At 32.3% G+C, this 19,956-nt stretch overlaps 1 protein-coding gene across 1 annotated transcript in view; it reads right to left on the reverse strand.

Moving 5' to 3' along the window:
• Positions 1–19,956, reverse strand: part of LOC129218051 (alanine--glyoxylate aminotransferase-like) — a 99,754-nt gene that overhangs the window by 21,038 nt on the left and 58,760 nt on the right. Inside the window, exons 6-7 of the mRNA XM_054852235.1 lie at positions 8,985–9,055; positions 1,680–1,764 (exon numbers count right to left, since the gene is read on the reverse strand). Coding sequence (XP_054708210.1) covers positions 1,680–1,764; positions 8,985–9,055 — 156 coding nt within the window. The remainder of the gene's footprint in view (positions 1–1,679; positions 1,765–8,984; positions 9,056–19,956) is intronic.

Below are 19,956 nucleotides of genomic sequence, written 5' to 3' on the forward strand. Positions count from 1 at the left end.
AAGCACAATATGCACTGTTTAATCAAAAATATCGAGAGCAAAAAATCAAAAGCATGGTTTTGAATTCAATACTGCTGGAACCACTTGAATAGAGCTGATTTTACTTCAGGAAAGGTGCACATCTTCATTCGTTTCAAATTCTGATTCATGGATTCTATTGCTTTAGAAGTTTCTCTTTTTCTTTTAATATCAATGACAGAGAACTTGCTTAGATATCTTTAATAGTAAAGAAAACTCACTATGTCTCTCAGGAACTTATTAGCAAATGATCGGACTAAAGAATGAAGGGGAATGCATCATAACTTAGGTCAGCCTTTGAATAAAAGTACAGTCAGTTGACTTGACAACTTAACAGCCTAAAAGCAAATTCGTCCAGCAACATGTCAAAGTGTAAACAGTACAGTACAACAAAAGAAAACAAGCTAACTCATTTCCGCACGTGTAACACCTGAATGAAGGTGAATTAATTTTTCTCTCATAGCCACTTCTTTCTTTCTATTTATTTTTTATTTCGTTCTTTCGAAATAAATTTCGAGCTATCTTTGAAAAAACTTTGAGTTATAGGAAGTTAACTTCGAGATATTGAGAATAATTGGCATGGAATTAAAGACAAAGGGGTCGGAACTTGATAAAAAATTCATGTTATAGTAATATTTGAGTTATCGGACTTCGAGTTATTGCAAATTGACTGTATTTAATAGGTGGCTATCTGTTTTGTCAAACCCATGCAGTAAAAAAAAATTAAAGTTCTTCTTTTATTTGATAATTGCAGTGCGCATTCCACTCTCCCAACTTTGAGAAATGTCAAAGTAATGTTTCACCTTCTAACGCTTCTTCAAGGGGGGACTTGATAAAAAATTCGGGACTTGATAAAAAATTCATGTTATAGTCATATTTGAGTTATCAAACTTCGAGTTATTGCAAATTGACTGTATTTAATGGATGGCTATCTGTTTTGTCAAACCCATGCAGTCAAAAAAAAATTAAAGTTCTTCTTTTATTTGATAATTGCAGTGCGCATTCCACTCTCCCAACTTTGAGAAATGTCAAAGTAATGTTTTACCTTCAAACGCTTCTTCAAAGTTACAGTCCCTAATCTAGGACATATATTTCGTTGTGCCATATATCTTTTAGTTCACCAATGGGGTGAAAAAGGAAAATACCTGAACTTCAAATGTTACTTTTCATATCTTTATTGTCCTTTTAAACTAATTATTGCACAAATGGTCAGTCTAGAGCGAGAATCTTATTTCTTGAATTTCAACAAATGTTTTGGGCTTTTTTTCCCCTCAGAATAATAAAACCAGGGAAGGACTTGAAATAAATTCTCACAGATTTCTGAACATATGAATAGAGGAGACTTATCTGCTTGCACCACAATGTTTCTAATGTTAGTATGTGATTTAAAACATGTTTTATGGTAAATTGGAAAGATGATTTAATCCTTTGATAGTTATTTTAAAGAAATAATTTATTTGCAATATTTCTACAAGTCTTAGAAGTAAAAAAGTTAACGAATGCAAGGCAGACACATACAAATAATATGATGTAAATTGTCCAAAGGTTTTTAGCAAGCACTGCACATTACATTCATTAAATTACATACCATACCATATTAATCATTCTCAAAACATAGTTAAGGACGTAATATCATTAGAAAATAAAGCTTATTTACTTACACAGCATTATTGCTAAAACTAATAGGTGATAATCCAGGAGGGGCATTCAGTATTTTTTGTGAGCCACTATATAAAACATCTATGCCTAAAAGATACAACTATGAATTACCATTAAAATAATGGTAACAAAGAAAACATTTCATGTATACAGATACGAAGAAAAGTTCTGAAGAATTTCAAAACACAAACCATACATAACAAATATAATGGCAAATTATTGGTGCATAAAGTTGATGCAAATATACTTACTAAAAAGAACAACATTGCCAATAAAACAATTATTTTTCATCAGACATATTTTGCTGCTGTCATCATTTTTGCACAACTGGTTTTAAATAGTTAAACTATTTGATGCAAATTTTTCTTCATTAGAAGTGCATAATTGTGTTAAGACTTGTTTACAAATACTACAACTAGCTTATTAGACAATTTGTAACTCACAGGATGCAGATAGAAAATCATATTAAAAAAACCCACGAAGCCTGTATAAAAATATTTTTTACAACCTATAAAGAATTTTAGTCGTTAGTAAATTCTCAGCACAAATATTGAATTTTTTGTTCCATAAAGCAATAATTTGAACAAAATTGGCACAACTTACCAGTTAAAGTGATCAACCGAAACATTTACACATTTTAATTCATACACTATACAGGTTAAAATATTATGAAAAAAAAAATGAAGCAACAATAACTGGATAATTGCATAAGTTTGGCCCTGATCTATTCATAACCATCAAATAAACAAGTTTTAAACTTATAACTTGATTATTGAAGCCTATAATCTGTACTACTCTATATGACAGACCTTCTTTAATGTACTAAGCTACCAGTTCCATTTTTGAAGAAAGATCTTAGCTTTTCTTGAAAAATGTTTGGAAGGTGCTCTTGTACATCTTTCTTGTCCAAAATTTTTGCCATCTACATTACTTTGTAAGGTTCAAAGCAGATGATAATAAGATGGCTTAAGATCAACAGATTACAGTGCGTGTTAAAGAATTTCTCACGCTAGATAATTCCTTTCCATGAGAAGATGTCAATGAAGTTATCATGCTTGGAAACATATCCAAGTTGTTTTAAATGGTAAAACACGGTACAATTATCAATTTTCAGTTTCTCCATAACTTTTCAGCAGTTTTCTAGGATTTTCTTCCACTAACACTCACAATTTTATCGTCAACCTTGGAAGGTCTTTCAGGTCTTGTTTGATCCTTCTGAGTAAAGTAGTGATCTTCAAGCCATGGCCCCTCGGCTGCTTGCGTTCTGCTAAGCAGATTTCAATGCCCACCCATTGATTTACCTTTAATATTTTTCCTTTATCCATATTTGTATGCATTATTGTGTTTCAATATAGTAGAAATTTGCAGGAGAAATTAAAAAAAGATTTTAGCATTACATTTTCTTTTTTTTTTTTTTTTTTGATTTAATGTTTAAAAAGATCAGTTTCCGGCAATTAGATCCCATGCTGTTCACAACATTCCTTTTTGGTAGCACTTACATTCACTAGCATTGACTAAGTGGGGCTAGGGCGTTTTTTTAGGAAGAGTGAGAAGGCTTTACTTGAGGAGTTTCTTTTTGCTCGAGGAGTGTCAATGATAGTTGTGAACTTTTTGAGGAATTTATAGGTCTATTTCAAACTCCAGATATCATGGAAAGAATATTTAATATATAAAAGATGTTCTCGTATGCCTAGACTTACCTTTCCAAGATTTAAAAGGACTGGTATGACAGTGCACTAAATATAAAGGGGAGGTTCAGTAGGCTTCAAAAGTTGGTTTTAGATTTACAGCCACACAAGCAATACACAGCAGTGAGTCGAAAATTCAAGTCTCCAAAGTTCAAGGTTCGGCTTAATCTGAGGTGCCTCACTTATATTTTAAGTAAAATTGTTTAGTAGCTAAAAAGTTGACTTTTTAAATGAAATTTGAAATCTTTTGCTAGTGTAAAACTTATTAACTAAATACAGTAAATACGGTTGTTTATATATTGAACCACTTTCAAGGGACCACAAAAAATTGTCCTTAAATAGAATGCTTCTAAAACTACAGTGGAGCATCTGGGACCAAGAAAAGTCGTCTTTAAATAGAGAACATCGTTAAATAGAGAGTCATTAAACAGCAAACCAACAAACACCCACTAAGTGGCACAAAATATTCTTCAACTACAAGATATGGATTATGAGATGCTTTGATGATAATGACTTCATAAGTAAAGTTGCCATTGATTTGCCGCAAAGAATGTGTTAACATTCCTTTTGGAATGTCCAATTGCTGACAAAAAAGATAAACTAACCTTTTTTGTGTTATCCAAGGTACATTCACACATATGCACAGTAAATAAAAGTCTTGCAGGTTAAAACGGAACACCCTGTATGTGATAAACAACGTAGGAGGAGGATGACAAGCAACGAAGAAGATAAACAATTATTTGCTAATTTTGACCATGGGAAATCAACAGGAATTTTAACATCCTTCATAATTAAAAGCTTTCTACTACTTGGCTGACAACAATTACATAATTATTTTTTTCTTTGAAACTAATTTTTTAAATATAATTAACTTTGGTTTTAAGGAAGGAGGAGGGGGAGGGGGAGCATATGCAATACCACTAAATGCACCTTAAAGGATAGATTATTATAACATTTTAATTAATCACAAGATATTTAATAGGTATCATTTAAATTTTATTAGCAAAGCATTACAAGGACTCATTTTAGAATTCTAATCAAACCAAAATAAATCAAGTTATTCAAATTTAATAAATTATTAAAAGGTGAAAAATAGCTTATAAACATTTTAAAACCATCAAGTAGTAAGTCTATTGTAGTAAAAGTTCAACACTGATGTAAAATATATGGTAAAATTTTAAAAATTAATAACAGGCAAAATATTTCACTTCACAAGGAACAAGATTACATAAAAGCTCAAGATTTTATAGATTATCATATACAGGTGTCCCTTGTATAACACGGTACTTCTACAACACGGTTTCAATATTACACAGTACCAAATTTGCAATTATTATAACACAGTTTTGATATTACACGGTACAAAACTTTAATTCATAACTACGTGGTTTTGATGAAGCACAAATTTTAAAAGAATGAATTCAATTTTTTCTTCAATACACTGTTAAAAATGTATGATAACAACTGCAATAAGTTTTACTTTGTTTTTATGAAACTTTTGCGAAAAATTGTCTGTCTTGGGCTCAAAAGTTTGGTTTCCCTGTATAACACTATCAACTTTTAAATACATACTTGATTTTTCTCATCAGTGTTCTAAAAGCAAAAAGGTGAATATTGTTTTGCTTCCAATACATTGAAAAAAAAATAACATTAAGATTAAACATAAGCTAAATTTGGCAAACGATAAATGAAAAATGTAGTCAAAACAAAATATGAAATAAAATAAATAGAATGATTTTATTTATTTTAAATTTTGCTTGTTGTTTGTTGCTCAGACGAACTTTATTGCTATAGAAAAGCGCAGATATTTTTTCTTGTAGAATGTGTTTTGTTCTTAATACAGAAAGAAAAGCAGATTAAGTTTCTTTTTGTTGTGCATAACAGTTTTAATTTAAGGTATGTAAAATGATTAAGTTTTATCGTTTATAACAACTCTTATTTTTAAAATCAGTGGGTCTTTGTATGTTATGAATTGGTTTTGATATAACACGGTACACATTCCTTGATTTACATTATTTCAAGGTCTCGTATAACACAGTTTCGATATAACACAGAATATGGTTTGGATATAACATGGTACACATTGACATGATTTATGCTATGTACATGATTAATTAGGTTAAAAAATGGGTTTAAAAATTTTTTTTATAAAAAAGTCACGTATAACACAGTTTTGATACTACACAGAACAAATTAACCATAATATTTTTTTTATAAAAAAGTCTCGTATAACACAGTTTTGATACAACACAGATGGGCAGTTCCATGATAAGGTCAACCAGATGATCAAATTTTCAAAATTGAAATACGTAAACAAATGAGGTGTCATTTTAAAGGTAAAGAGTTGTATATTTTGAAATGCCTGTCTAAAATTTGATCACTTCAGTTATAAATAAATTACAGCAGGTTAAACCAAGGTCAACATCTTGAGTATTTTCAAGCCATATTTGGAGACTCGAGAAGAAATTCTGTTTTTTCCAAAACATTCATGCTAATTTTATGAATTGAGATGAATAACCATTTAAAGATACAGAGTGTTGCTGGTGATGCTGCAAAAATGCGTCAAAATATAATTCATTTAGATTTGTAAAAGAATTCCTCTAGGGTACATTAAGTGTTTTACGTCCGACACCAAAATGGCCAGTTAATTATGCTGAGCCAATAATTTCAAAGCTATATACATGTATTTTTGGGTACAAAGTAAGAATTTCAATCTCTTTGATGTAACCTATTTTCATTTTGTAACAAGTGAATATTTTTTACTAAAATCTAGGTGTCGGATATAAAGAAAATTTTACGTCCGACACTGTTACATTCCTTTAAATAGCATATGTTTTCAACTGTGTTTCTCCTTTTTTTGCCTTCAAAGTTGAAGTGAAACATTCATAAAAAGCAACTTAGTGAATTTATTGTATATACATTTAGGGTTGATAGGGGTAAGTAGGACCCCTTTTGAGAAAAGGTGTGTTGAATGAGCGTAATACAGTTGATTAAGATCAATTTTGACAAATTTGCCAAAACTATAAGTGTAAAAAGAAATTAGAAACACTAAATGACGGCGTCTATGTAAAGTTGGGCAAGGAAGAACCATTATCAACATTCAACCTATATAAATCTTGATGGTTTTCTTTCATGTAAGTTTCACAAAGAACTAATCACCAGCTTTTGTAGCTGAACTATCAATTCCTACTAAGTCATCATAGTTGTCTTGTATTTCAGTAATACAAATATTTTATCAAAGTTGCTTTTGATTTTCAAATCCTCACTGTTAGCGGGGGGGGGGGGGAACTACTTACCCCATAGTGTGGGGATGTCTTATATCAAAATTTTACGGGGTAAGTGGAGCCCCTCCTCTAAAACTGTTTTTAATAATATTTTACTCAAAAATTCTGACTGCAGTATGCACTTTAAGTTAAACTGTACATGAATGTTTAATGATCATAAAAAATAAATGCTAACCGGGAAACACTTCTTTAAAAAATGCTGCTTAAACTCGCCAAAAAATATTGTTCAGATTTTTTTTTTGACTAAGTTCTCTGACCTAGAAAAAAAAATTCCACTTAACCCAAATATATGCAAAACTAATCACTATGATGAACCATGACATGATCAATGTAAAAAAGTATAAAAACCATATGGATATTTCAGTTTTTGGAGGGTGACCCACTTACCCCAATGTCCCACTTCCCCCAATCAACCCTACTTTTGAATTTACTTGGTAAATTTTGTTTCAGTATATGTAACCCATAATTTACATATTTATAACAGTAATCATTGTTATGTATTTACATTTAAGAGCAATAGTTTACATCCAATATGAACAATTTACGTCCGACACCGAAAATTTACGTCCGACACCAAGCTAAATATATTTTTTTAAATAATTTTATTCCTTATAATATCATTTGAAAACTGTAATATATGCTTCAATCATAAGTGTACTTTAGAATTATGCTGTTTTTAAAATTAAAATGTAAACCAATTCACAGACTTTTAATCATTTTTAAGTGAACCATCAATTTCACTATTTGTGTGTTTACGTCCGACACCAAGTCTTTATATTTTTTTAATTTATACTTTAGGGATCTATTTTGAAAAACTAACATGATTTTTTTGTTCAGCGGGATGTAGTAAGTATCTTGTAAATAAATTTGATCATTTTGGAACAGTTTATATTTGGTAAATGGAATTCTTGATCCTCACACTTTCAGTTTTTTAGAGACTAATAGTCTGTTGACTAGTTTGCAGTATGGTTTCAGGAAAGGTAAATCCTGTACTACTAATTTATTGCATTTCTACGACAAGGTTACCTCAGCTTTAGATAACAAAAAATGTGTGGATGTTGTTTATATTGACTTTCAAAAAGCTTTTGACAAGGTACCGCATGTTGCTCTTCTCAGCAAGTTAGCTGACATTGGAATAGGAGGAAAAACTTTACTTTGGGTTAGAAATTGGCTTACTGGTAGGAAGCAAAGAGTAGTTGTGAGAGGAAATCATTCTAATTGGAGTGATGTTTTAAGTGGGGTTCCTCAGGGATCAGTTTTAGGGCCTCTTTTGTTTATTATATTTATGAATGACATCAATGAAAATATTTCTGGAAGCATGAATTGTTTTGCTGACGATGTAAAAGTTATGGGGATTGTCGAAAATGAAGAACAAGTAAAACAGCTGCAAGAGGATTTAGATCATATTACTAAGTGGGCAGATAAATGGGGTATGGCAGTTAATGTAGGGAAATGTCAAGTGCTACACTTAGGTCATGGAAATAAGCGTATGAGATATCATTTACAGGGTTCAGTCATAAATCAGGCAGAAAATGTTATGGATCTGGGTGTCTTTATAAATCAGGACTTCAAGTTTAGTCAACAGTGCAGTATTGCTAGTAACAAAGCCAACAAAATGCTTGGGTTCATCAAGAGATCTATTTCAAACAAATCTAAGAAAGTTCTTCTGCCTTTATATAGGAGTTTAGTAAGACCTCATTTGGAGTATGCTGTTCAGTTTTGGTCGCCTTATCTGAAGAAAGATATTTTCGTATTGGAAAGGGTTCAAAGAAGGGTAACTAAATTAGTAAGGGGACTCTCAGATTTAGATTATGATACCAGACTTAATAGGCTTAACATGTATAGCCTGGAGCAAAGGAGAGTCAGAGGGGACATGATTCAGTTATTTAAATTTATCAAAATGAAAGATGTAAATGGATTAAATTTTTGCGGGGAAAGCAGGACAAGGGGTCATTGTTTTAAGCTATTTAAATCTCAGGCTAACTTGGAAATCAGGAAAAACTACTACTTTAGCAGGGTCGTGGGCACTTGGAATAGCTTACCGGAAGAGGCGGTAATGAGCAAGGGAGTGGATAACTTTAAGAGGGCCATTGATCTTCATTGGGGACTAATTAATTGACTAGGACCAGCCTAGCTGGGCCCAGAGCCTGTTGCTGGTCGTCACATTTGTATTTGTATTTGTATTTGTAAAACTGAGAAATTTTTCTTCATTTTTTACGTCTGACACCATGGAATTGCCCAGAACGAATTAACCATGTTATACGATGGATACACCCCCTGTAAATTGATTTCTGTAAGATCTAGATTTTCACTTCATCTATGTAGCCCTACCTACCTAACTGGTCCATGAATACTGGAGCTGCTCCTAATGAAGCCACACAGTCAACAATCATTAGGCAATTATTTCTGTAATAGTTGAAATATTTGTTTGTAAAATAAATTACAAAGAAGAATTTATCATAAATAAAGTAATCTACTTTAAATGCAGTAATAAATAGGAACATAAATCTTACATCAAAATCTGAGTTAAATAAAAACATTTCAGGGGTCTGGCCAGAGGAAATTTGGATTCTTTAACAGACCCTTCACAAAAATCCAATCAACCAAAGCGGACATTTCACAAAATCCCGATCAACCAAAATGAACCCTTCACAAAATTCTCATAAATCAAAACGGACCTTTCACAAATTGTTTATTGAGAAAGAGCAAATCTGAAATCAAAATAATATATATTTCCGCACATAAACTGATAATTTTTGGAATCAATTTTAAAGTTAAATTAGAGGGATCAGCTTACACAGGATCTACTAATTTTGCAAAAAAAAAAGAAATTTTGGTACTCTTGTGATGTTCTTGCAAGCGATAAATAACTAATACTGCCAAAGAGTAAAATGCCTGTTTGTTTCTTTAACCCATTAATGCCTGACATTTTTTTTTTCAAAGATTTTTTGTTTACGGGTTGCAAATAGTGTTTAATAGACAGGAAAAATAATTAGAAAAATCTAATGCAAAAAATAAATGTTTTATTAATAACAGAAAAATTGTCCCTAAAAAGGGACGCTAGGCATCAGAGGGTACATGCTTTTTCAACGACAAATATTTTTTTGCCGACGATTTAATACTCGAAAAAAAAAAACTTTCCGACTTTGTCATTTTTGTTGAGTTTGGCGTCAGCAAAATGTAAATACTGCATAATTTGCTCAAATCGATTTCTACTCATTGCAGAACTAATTGCTATGTCGTTGACATCAGTTGATGAACTCCAGTAGAGTCTCCGCTGGGGCAAGCATGCATATCCACTTGTTAATAGGATAGCCAAGAATAAACGCAGCTCCTCTCGCGTTATAGAAGAGTATGTATTGTTTTTTTGTCGAGCATAGAGGGTGCTCTGAAAAACAAATTCATCCAGTATTTCATCTGTAAAAAACTCTTCAAATATTGACACTGGTGTCCATTCAACATTCAAAAAGCTTGGTGTTTCCACATTCCATACATTATTATTTTTTTTATTGATGGATATATCTTTCTTAACCCAATTTCTTTCTGTATTTTTTTTCTTTATTTTTCTGCGTTTGCTTGGAAGATGCTGCTCAACATCATCACTGTCACTTGACTGACTATCTCCAACACATACTACCTTACCCTGATTAACTTTTCTAATGGTCATTGTAGCAGAAGATTTCAACTATTGACCTGATAATTGATTAACATCAACTGAGTCATCCGGCCCACTGTATTCGTCAGTAATTTCACTAACTTGTGAAGGTGGAAAAATGCATATATCAGCCTCCTTGAATTCTTTATCATCAGAGAGCTGTTCCAGAAGTGCTAAGGCTTCTTCAAAGTCAGACAAAACAATGAGAAAATCTCAATGAGTTACTGAAGATTATTAATGTCAAAAAATAACTCAGGTTTCAAAGAAGTTAATTTTTGAAACAGTTAGCTTTTCAAATTTACCTAAGTATTTTTCGAAATTGCAGAAAAAATTGTTACTGAAATATCTTTAAAAAAGGTAGTTTTATTATTAATTAGTCTTTTTAATTTTTAAAAATAAAACATATTGCCTATTTTTTAGTCTAAAAACATTTAATAACTTCTTTTGAGGCCAATTTTGAATTCTAAGCAAGAAACTAGCAACGATTCAACAATGCAGCCTTTACTGCCTAGCGTCCCTTTTTAGGGACGCTCTTAAATTGCTATAAAATCCATAAAATTTTTAAAATCTACAAAAATGCAAGAAAAGGTAAACTGAAATATTGATCAAAGTAACATATGTATCAAATACAAATTGATTTACTTGTTAAAAATTTTGAAAACTTACTTTTTTGTTCTTGACATTGTGAACAATGAAATTCTTCACGAAGATCATAACAAAATGGTTACAGAACACACTTTATAACGATTATGTGCTGCCGTCTGCTAGTAACGAATTGAAACAATACTAAAGTAATAAATGAGCACAATTATTGAGTTGAAATGTTTACTTTTGGGAAATTGAGACACAATTTTTGGACCGTCCCTAAAAAGGGACGCTAGGTATTAATGGGTTAAAAGAAATTAACAGCTGAAAGTCAGTTTTGTTTCAAATAATATAGCATGTTTGTTTTATCATAACTGTTTGCAGCAGTGCTGATGTAAATTTCTTCAAAAAGGCAGTGTAAGCACTCCCCCCCCCCCTGACTTGAACAACCATAATAAAAATAACAATAATATATGTCAGCGAAATGAACTTGGAACCGCAAAAGGATAGTAGTTGAGGGGATGAAATGTGATCGCTTCAGAAAGGGTTACCAGTTTTAAAATTATCGTCATTTAGTGTCTTGCGTTAAACCTTTGTAGTGACTTGATTATAAAATAATTCTTATCCTTTTACCAACTTGGCAATATTTGTTTTTACGATGCAATGTTAAAATGTTATTTAGTGGGAAAAAATAAAAAGGTTTGAATTTTTGATGCTAACAAGGATGATTAACTTTAATACACTTTTTTATTTTCCATTTTAATACTTTTGATGCTTTCATTTTGAAAAAAGCAATATGTTCACATCTGAAATGAAAATCATATTTTATTATTTTTTCAGATAAAATTTCTTTTTCTTTTTATTGAAATTACAAAAATTATGAGTTTTAAATGAAATTCTGTGCTTTTTAAGAGTGTCATGGGTCAAAAAGTTAAATGCTGAACCCCTACCTGATTTTTTTTTCAACTATTTTAAACTATGCAGATAAAATTTCTAGTATAATTTAACACAATGCTGAATGGTATATAGATATTGATACTTGTGGGGTGCCCATCTCCCACAGAGCAATGCCACTCCCCCCTCCCCCCTCCCAATCAAAAACTAGAAAAACCCTCAAGAATGATATACTCAACAGAAAAGAGGAAAACACCCAACTTAAAGTTTCAATGATGCAGTCTCAAAATTTTGTAATTTTGATTTTACAAAAAATTGTTTTTTCATTTTTGCAAAATTATCTGATTTTTCACAAAACTAATTCATTTTTCACAAAATCATTTGATTTTTCACAAAATACGGACTTTATGAAAAATCCCAGACAGATCCCTGCATTTAAATTAAAGTTCCAGGAAGTTCAGGCTAAATTAAACTTTTCATACATCAGTCGTTTAAAGGTTAGATTTCCATCACTAAGTTACAGGTAGGGTGCACCAAAACCAAAGGTTAACTTTTAACAGAAGTAAATCAAATCTAAAGCAGCAGTGTCTGCCCTTTTTTTAACCGAAAAATGACAATAACATTGGAAACAATGATGGAAGAAAAACGAATATTGTGTATCCAAATATTAAAACCCTTATCTCTCTTGGGGTTTTATTCCAATATATTTCAGGTATAGCTAACTCAGAATAAAAGCCCTGATAAGTGAAAATTAAAATGGTGAAATCTTTCTGTTCAGAAAAATCTTTATCACAATGACAAATCAATTACAAAACATGACACCGAAAAAAATGAAACCTTTATATACACAATAAAAAGTACTTTTCATATTCATTATTTTAAAAGCATTTATTACCAGCAAATGTAACTTAGTGATTCTGATTTTTCTCTGAAAGTAAGGGTTCTTACAGAAGGGTTTCCAATTCTCATTTTCCCCCTCTAAAAGTGGTATACAGTAGACCACCGATTATGCGCGGAATAGGGTGATACTCTAACCGCCGAAAAGCGAATTCCCGGATAATCTGCATATTAGGTAAAAGCAATGATAGTGTATGCAATAGCTTAAAAAGATCAACAACACTTGCATACGGGTCATTCCATACGAAATGAGCAAAATTTGCAAAAAAGTGGTGGTCACATGGTAACAGATTTTTATGAAATTTGGTATACAGGTTCCATTTCTGCCTATATAAAAATATCTAAAATATTTTTGCTTAAAATTTTTTATTTGAATACTTACATGCAATTGAAAATTGGTCAAATTGAACAGCATTCTCATAAATGCTAAATGTTGCATTTTTGAAGGCTTGTATCTTATTAACTATTTAATGAAAATATAAAAGTTATATGTTGTTGCCATCTATGGAGTAGGAAAATTAATCTGATGTCAGTAAAATTTTCAAAGTTATTATAGTTAACTTTTAACCGAGTCTCAAAAACTGAAAATGTTTCAATTTTCTCATAATTAAGCATTTTATTTTTTAATCTCAATCTTTAAGGAATGCATTAGCTTTGATGAAATTAATACCCAATAATGTGCCAAGTATCATAAAAGAAATACCTTACTTTTGAAGTTGTATTTTAACTCCTTTGTCTTCAAAATCAGTTTTAAACATAGTGCCATTTTGTAAAATGAAGATTTTCCCCTTTACATAGACACAAAAATTCAAATGAGGGAAAATTCAGACAACTTCAAAATTTTACAAGAATATAGAGCTGTGTTTCTACTATTTGCTTGAAGAAACTCGAAATTGGTTTTTGATTTCTAAACGTAAAATAAAATTCAGAAAAATAGCATTTTCTTTGTGTTTTATGGGTCAATCCATACAGGTTCGATGGATTTGTGCGCTCGACCATTTTTAATTTTTTTGAAATTTATATCCCCAAAAGCTGGATAGGAAAAATGTTTAAAACCACTTTTATTTTTTCTCTCAACTGGACCCTTGATTTTTTAGAGGTCATCAAAAGTGATTTGTCGTAGTCAAAAATGGTACTTTTAGATCTTTGCATTTTGGCCAAAATCTATTTGAATTACATTTATGACAATTACTTTAACGCTTTGATGTTAAAATGCATAAATTGATAGTCTTACATGCTGAGTTACGTGGCTGTAAGTTAATAATTGAAATAACGGCAAGAGGTTCAAGTTCAGGGTCAAATGTAAAAATTTTACTCATTTCAAAGGGAGATAACTCGCGTAGGGGACGGAAACACAAAATGAAATACAGCAAAAGCTAATTACTGGAGCCATGCTAAAAAGAATATGTAACTGTTGCTGTGTGTTTGTGCACCCGTCATAGATTACAGCCCCTCAAAAATCGGAAAAATGACAAAAATGACATTTTTAGACCCATGTAAACCAAAAGGGGATGGAATTAAAAATAAAATTTCGTGGCCAATTGAATATTCCATTCAAGTACTATACATGTTATGCATATTGTTTTTTGTATTTGGTTTGTAAAAAAGATACAGGTCTTTGAAATTGTGCAATTTTCCTAGTCAATTCACACACTAAAACAGAAATAAAAAGTGTGAAAACTTCATTGCACCTTCTTAAATTACGCATATTGTGCCCCATATAATACATTATATTGACAAAACATATTGTAATTTTCAAAATAATTATTTTAATTTTATAACTTAGAACTATTTGAACATGAATGAGTAGTTTATACTGTATGGAAACTGTATGGATTGACTCTTATGTGAAATTACGAGAATTCATAACACTAGATAAACGACTCAATGATGCAAAAGCAAGTATTGCTAACATTTATTTCGATTCAAAAAAATGTACATTTTAGCAAATACTTCATAAACATGCTTTTGAGAAAATGATACACGAAAGAAATGGTTAGTTTTGCTAAACTTACAATAAAAAGAACTAACTAATGAAATTTTGCCTAAGTTCAAGTTACTCTAGTAGCAAATATACGCTGATACCAATGATTAAAATTTAATAGCATCTAAAAGACACTTCAATACATTACATTAAAAAAACTTGAGTAAATTTAGAGCATTCCCTCATCTTCAAAAAAACATCTGAAATAGAGGAAAAAAAGAAATTTTCGATTTTTTAAAGTACGATTTCGTCATCAAGAAATTCATAAACAGTAACTAAATTAGAGCAGATAGTTAGTTATAGATAGTTTTTCAATCTGAATCAAATTCACTCTTATATTTTCATTAAAAGAGCTAGAAGAGTGATTTGTAATCTGAAGTAAATTGGCAAAATTTCAATATTTGTTAATATCTCAGATTCAAAAAAAAATCCGAATAAATTTTACTTTGCTTTTTCCCAATAGAGATTTGTTTATAGAATGCGGAAATATTTATTTTTTAAGTGTACGTTTATAACTTATGGAGTTATTGAGTCACAAACTGGCAGCAATGAACTCCGAAAATTTAGGCTTAGTGTAAGCATCAACTTCTAATGTCAATAACAAAGCAACAAACAGTTTTTAAACTTCCATACTTTGCATTTCCTCATAGATATGCATGGTTTACCTAAATAAAAATTTTCATTGAAATCTGTGACATGTCAGCCACAGCTGATTTGCTCATTTCGCATGGAATGACCCATACATGTAAAATATAGCTAAAACGATAACAGGGTACATAAAAACGCACACGCATTTTCATGCACCCCTGTAAAAGCTAAAAAAAGGTCGTTCATTATTGCAAATGTATTACACACATACAAGAGCAAATCGTGTAAGCAGATTCACTGCAACAGATTAAGCTAGGTAACACCAAAAATGCATAGGGCAGGGGCATTTTTCCAAGACCGATCCGGTCACTCCTTTACGTATCTTAGTGAAGATTTAAAAATAAATAAGTAGAGCAGATCTAAAAATCAGTAATATATAGATTTAACGCTGTGACTAATGTGAATCTAAAAATCAGGTTTCAACTAATTAGGTTTTGGTGGCCTAGAACAGTTTGATTCATTGGATGGGAAGGAGAAGAAAGAAATAGGAATGTCTAAAAATAGATTCAGATTTTGAACTTTTTAAAAAATGTGTCTTTATCTACATTCAGTTTATCAACAACGAAAATAATTAAAAAAATTAAAAGAGTGAAAGGCCCACCAGGCCCGTGCTGGGCACCGAAAGAGGACGGCGGAAAGACCAGCATGGGGGCGCCTGTTTTTTCAAGTAAGGGGTGTATCCCTACAATAGTTGGGGGGAGGATATAGCTAATTCATTATATGGGGGGGGGGGGAGAGAGTGACTAATAAAAATAAAATAAAATAAAAGAAGTTAAGAAATGAGGCATGTCATTTTTTTTAAATAAAACAATATACGTATTTGATTAAAAGAATTTAAATGAAAATTAAGTGTTTCGAGAGACAAGAAATTAAAAAAAAAAAAAATCAACAGTATTCTGGATCCATTAACTTTTTTCAAACCGTTCAACCATAGATTTGTTTGAGGACTCGGCAGTTAGAATTGATAATCAGTTAAATCTTTAATGGTACTACTTTTTTATAAATGAAAAGTAGTAATATCAAGATGACATCTTTTTTTACCACTTTTATTAACTGTGAAAAGGGGGCTTCGGGGGATCTCCCCCGGAAAATTTTCGGAGTTGAAGTCCAAAAAACAAAATTGTGAGTCATCTTTGATGACACTAGAAGAAAAGGCATTGGACTCAGAACTCTCCCTCACGTATGTTTCGATATTGGAGCTCTAGAAACACAATTTTAGACATTCTTTCTCCAATGATTTTAAAGAAAATGAAAGTTTCTGAAACCTCTCCCCGAAAATATTTCAATATTGAGGTCTAAAAACGGGATTTTTATGGGCCATGACATTAGAGGAAGAGATGGGGTTCTGGTATGCTCCCCCGGTAATTTTTCAAAACAGCACTTTCAAAAATAGCTTTGTTAGACGATCTTCGATGATATTATGGAATAGGGAATTATGAATTTAAGAGCTCTTCATCGGATTTTTTTTGAAATTGAAGTCACAAAAATGCAATCGCCGGCCTTCTTTCGATGTTGGGAAGGGACGTTGTTTGGAACTTCCTTGGTAAAGCTTTCATAATTTAAGTTCCAAAAACCGCAATCTTTGGAGGATTGGGACCTTCCCCCAGAATTTTTCAAAGTTAAAATTTTAAACTTGCGGGAGTTAACCTGTTTCAGTAGTTTCATGAGAAATAATCAGATTCGAGAACTCCTCCTCAGTCAATTTTGTTATTGAAGTTCTCCAAACGCTACTTCGAACGATTTTCGTGTTTCAATAGAGGGGATCTGGTTCACTCTAAATTTTTAAATTGCAACTGTAGGTCATCTTTGATGGCGTTAGGCGAAGGTTCGCTCAGCACCGCCGGAAATGTTTGATATTCAAGTTCAAAAACGCAATTTTAGAAAAAAAATGTGATGTTAAGGAGAGGAGAGATTTTGTGATCTTTTGTCCTCCGGAAGTTTTTCGATATCGGACTTTTAAAAACGTGATGTTTGACCTTCTTTGGTAATGCAGGCGAAGATATGGGATTCAAGTTATCTTTCAAGGCCGTGTTTAGAAACAGAAGCTCCAGAACGCAAAATTTTGGACTATCTTCGGAGGCATGGGCTTAAGGTCTCGGGAGCTCACTTCTGAAAAACTTGTAGAAATTTAGATTGTGAAAATGCTGTTGCAGACGATGTTTTGTGTTGCTATGGAATGAGGTGTTTTGGAGGCCTTCTCTCGGATTCTTTTCTTAACCAATCTCCTATCGTAAATCCATTTCTGTTTCAGGTCTGACCATACGGATTAGAACTTTAAGGGTGAGAGGAGGGTAAGGGACACTTGTCTCTGTAGGAATTTTTAGGCAGAGAGGAGCATTACTCTTGGGAATGTCTTGACTTGAAACTGCCACCCTTACCCACCTTTATTTAAATATCTATCAACGTTTAATTAACATGAGAAAAAAATTAGAGTAAATTTATAAAACCTTTGATAAATTTAAAACGGATAAATTCCTTTTGTGCAATTTATTGCTTTGAATGAAAGATAGATTTCAAAAGTTACACGTACTAAAAGGCCAATTTTAGGTAGCCTGTGGAATGTCAGAGAAAAGACAGAAAAGGGGTAGGGGAGGGAAGAGGAATCGCAGGTCGAACGAACTTCCAGAATTTTTTTTAACTTAGTGTAAGTCAATCTTTTGTGGGGGAAAATTTAAGAATCTGGATTTTCTCCTAGAGAAATTCTCTAAATGGACGTCAAACTAGCTAATTTTAGTAAATGAAGGTTTGAGGTTTCCGTGAAATTATTTTTCAAAACTGAAGTTACTATGAGATAAACTTGGTGACGTTTGGCATTCCGGAGCCGTTCCAGGACATTTTCCAAAATAAAACTTTTGAAAACGCAATTTTATGTCGTTAAGGGAATGCGAAAAATTCGGAGGTTTTTTCAAGAAAATTTTGAATTTTGAACTCTATCTTTGCTGGCGATGGGCAGGGAATGGAATAGGATTCAATGATTTTCGCTGCAAGTTGTATTGAATACAAGCATTTAAGACGTAATTTTTTTTTGCACTATCTTTGCAGATGCTGGGATTTGACGTCTCAGCTACGGTTGCTGTTTGACTTTGAAGTTTTAGAAATGCAGCATGAGAGTTTGCTTGGTTAAGTGGAAGGGGGGGGGGGAGCGCAGGGAGATGATTCGAAATTTTCTCCCAAAACGTATTCGAAACTTAGTCAAAGTTAGACTATCTTTGGAAAGGGGGAACCCGGGGATTCACCCTCTGAAATTCTTAAAACTGTAATTCCTCTTTTCTCTTATGCTTTTGAAAATTTTCTTAGGAAAAAGAATGGGAGGAGGAAGGGGTCCGCAGTTTTTCAAAATTGAAGTTTCGAAAATTCAATTTTAGGCTAATTTTACAGACGTAAGGTAGAGGAGGATTTGGAGATCTCCCTCGGAAAGTTTTCCACATTGGAATATTAACAACCCAATTTCAGACTATCTTTGCTACGCAATCCTTTCTGACAAATATCAGTTTTAAAAATTCAATTTTAGGCTACATGTTGATACGTTAGGTTAGGAGGTGGGTTCTCCTTCGGACATTTTTCGAAATTGGAGGTATGAAAATGCATTTTTAGGCAATATTTGGTGAAGTCAAGGGAAGGCCATTCAGCTTTTGTTCCCATTTGTGCCTAACTGGTTCAAAGCCTCATCTATTCACCTTTCTTCAAGTCTTTATATTAAGTTTCAATGAAAACACATACAGGGTTCAGCGAAACACAAATTGGATGAATTTGCCGCCCCCAGAAATTCCGCCGGGGGCTGAGGTATAGGTGACCTGTGTCATCACTTAGGGTGGCAGATTTTAGGAGCAGCAAATTTCAGGATGGCAAAATGTAAGGAAACAAAGAAAAAAAAAGGAGAGAAAAAAAACTGAAGTTTGTTCCTTATTATTATTTTTTTTTTTTTGCAGCTCAAAATGTAGCAGTGAGCATATGCTCATGGGGTAGCACTTGTCAACATCGCCTGGGGTGCAAAACTAATAGAGCAGGCCCTGCGGGGACAAGAGCTCCGGCTTGCTCTCCCTAGATCCAGCTCTGAATTGTTCGCTTTCGTATTCAGTTTTTGGTTGACACATTTATCCTTTTATTAAATTGGATTATTTTCATTCATAATGGTTTCAAAAAATATAGTTGGGGTGATTTCTGAAAAAGTTTACAGTTGCAGTCAAAATGCAAAAAGTTGAAGAAAGGGGCGCCGTAAGAGAAGGGCGCACCGGGATTCGTCCCGGCGCCCCGGTGATCCAGCACGGGCCTGAAGGCCACAGATAATCGGGAATTTATTGTAGTAAGTTGTATATTCTAATGTTAAACAATTTTTTTTTCCTATATATAATGATGGACCCACTTGTATTACTTCTCACTGTTCTTGATTTTATGTACTAGGAATTATTCTTCAAATAGCCACTGCTAGATTTGATAAGAGTGATTGACTGCATTGCAAATGTTTTTAATTCTAATATAGAACAAATAAGTTCTCATTTGCACTTTCTATACCGACGATTAATTAAAAAAAGACAATGTGTAGAGCAAGTCATCTGATCACAAGACAAAACATTGAACTTTATTTCAGAGTAATTTAATGTGATTGATAAGATTTTCACAAGCCAAAAAAAAAAAAAAAAGATA

This window comes from Uloborus diversus, chromosome 3 (assembly GCF_026930045.1).
Source record: "Uloborus diversus isolate 005 chromosome 3, Udiv.v.3.1, whole genome shotgun sequence".
Classification (NCBI taxonomy): Eukaryota; Metazoa; Arthropoda; class Arachnida; order Araneae; family Uloboridae; genus Uloborus; species Uloborus diversus.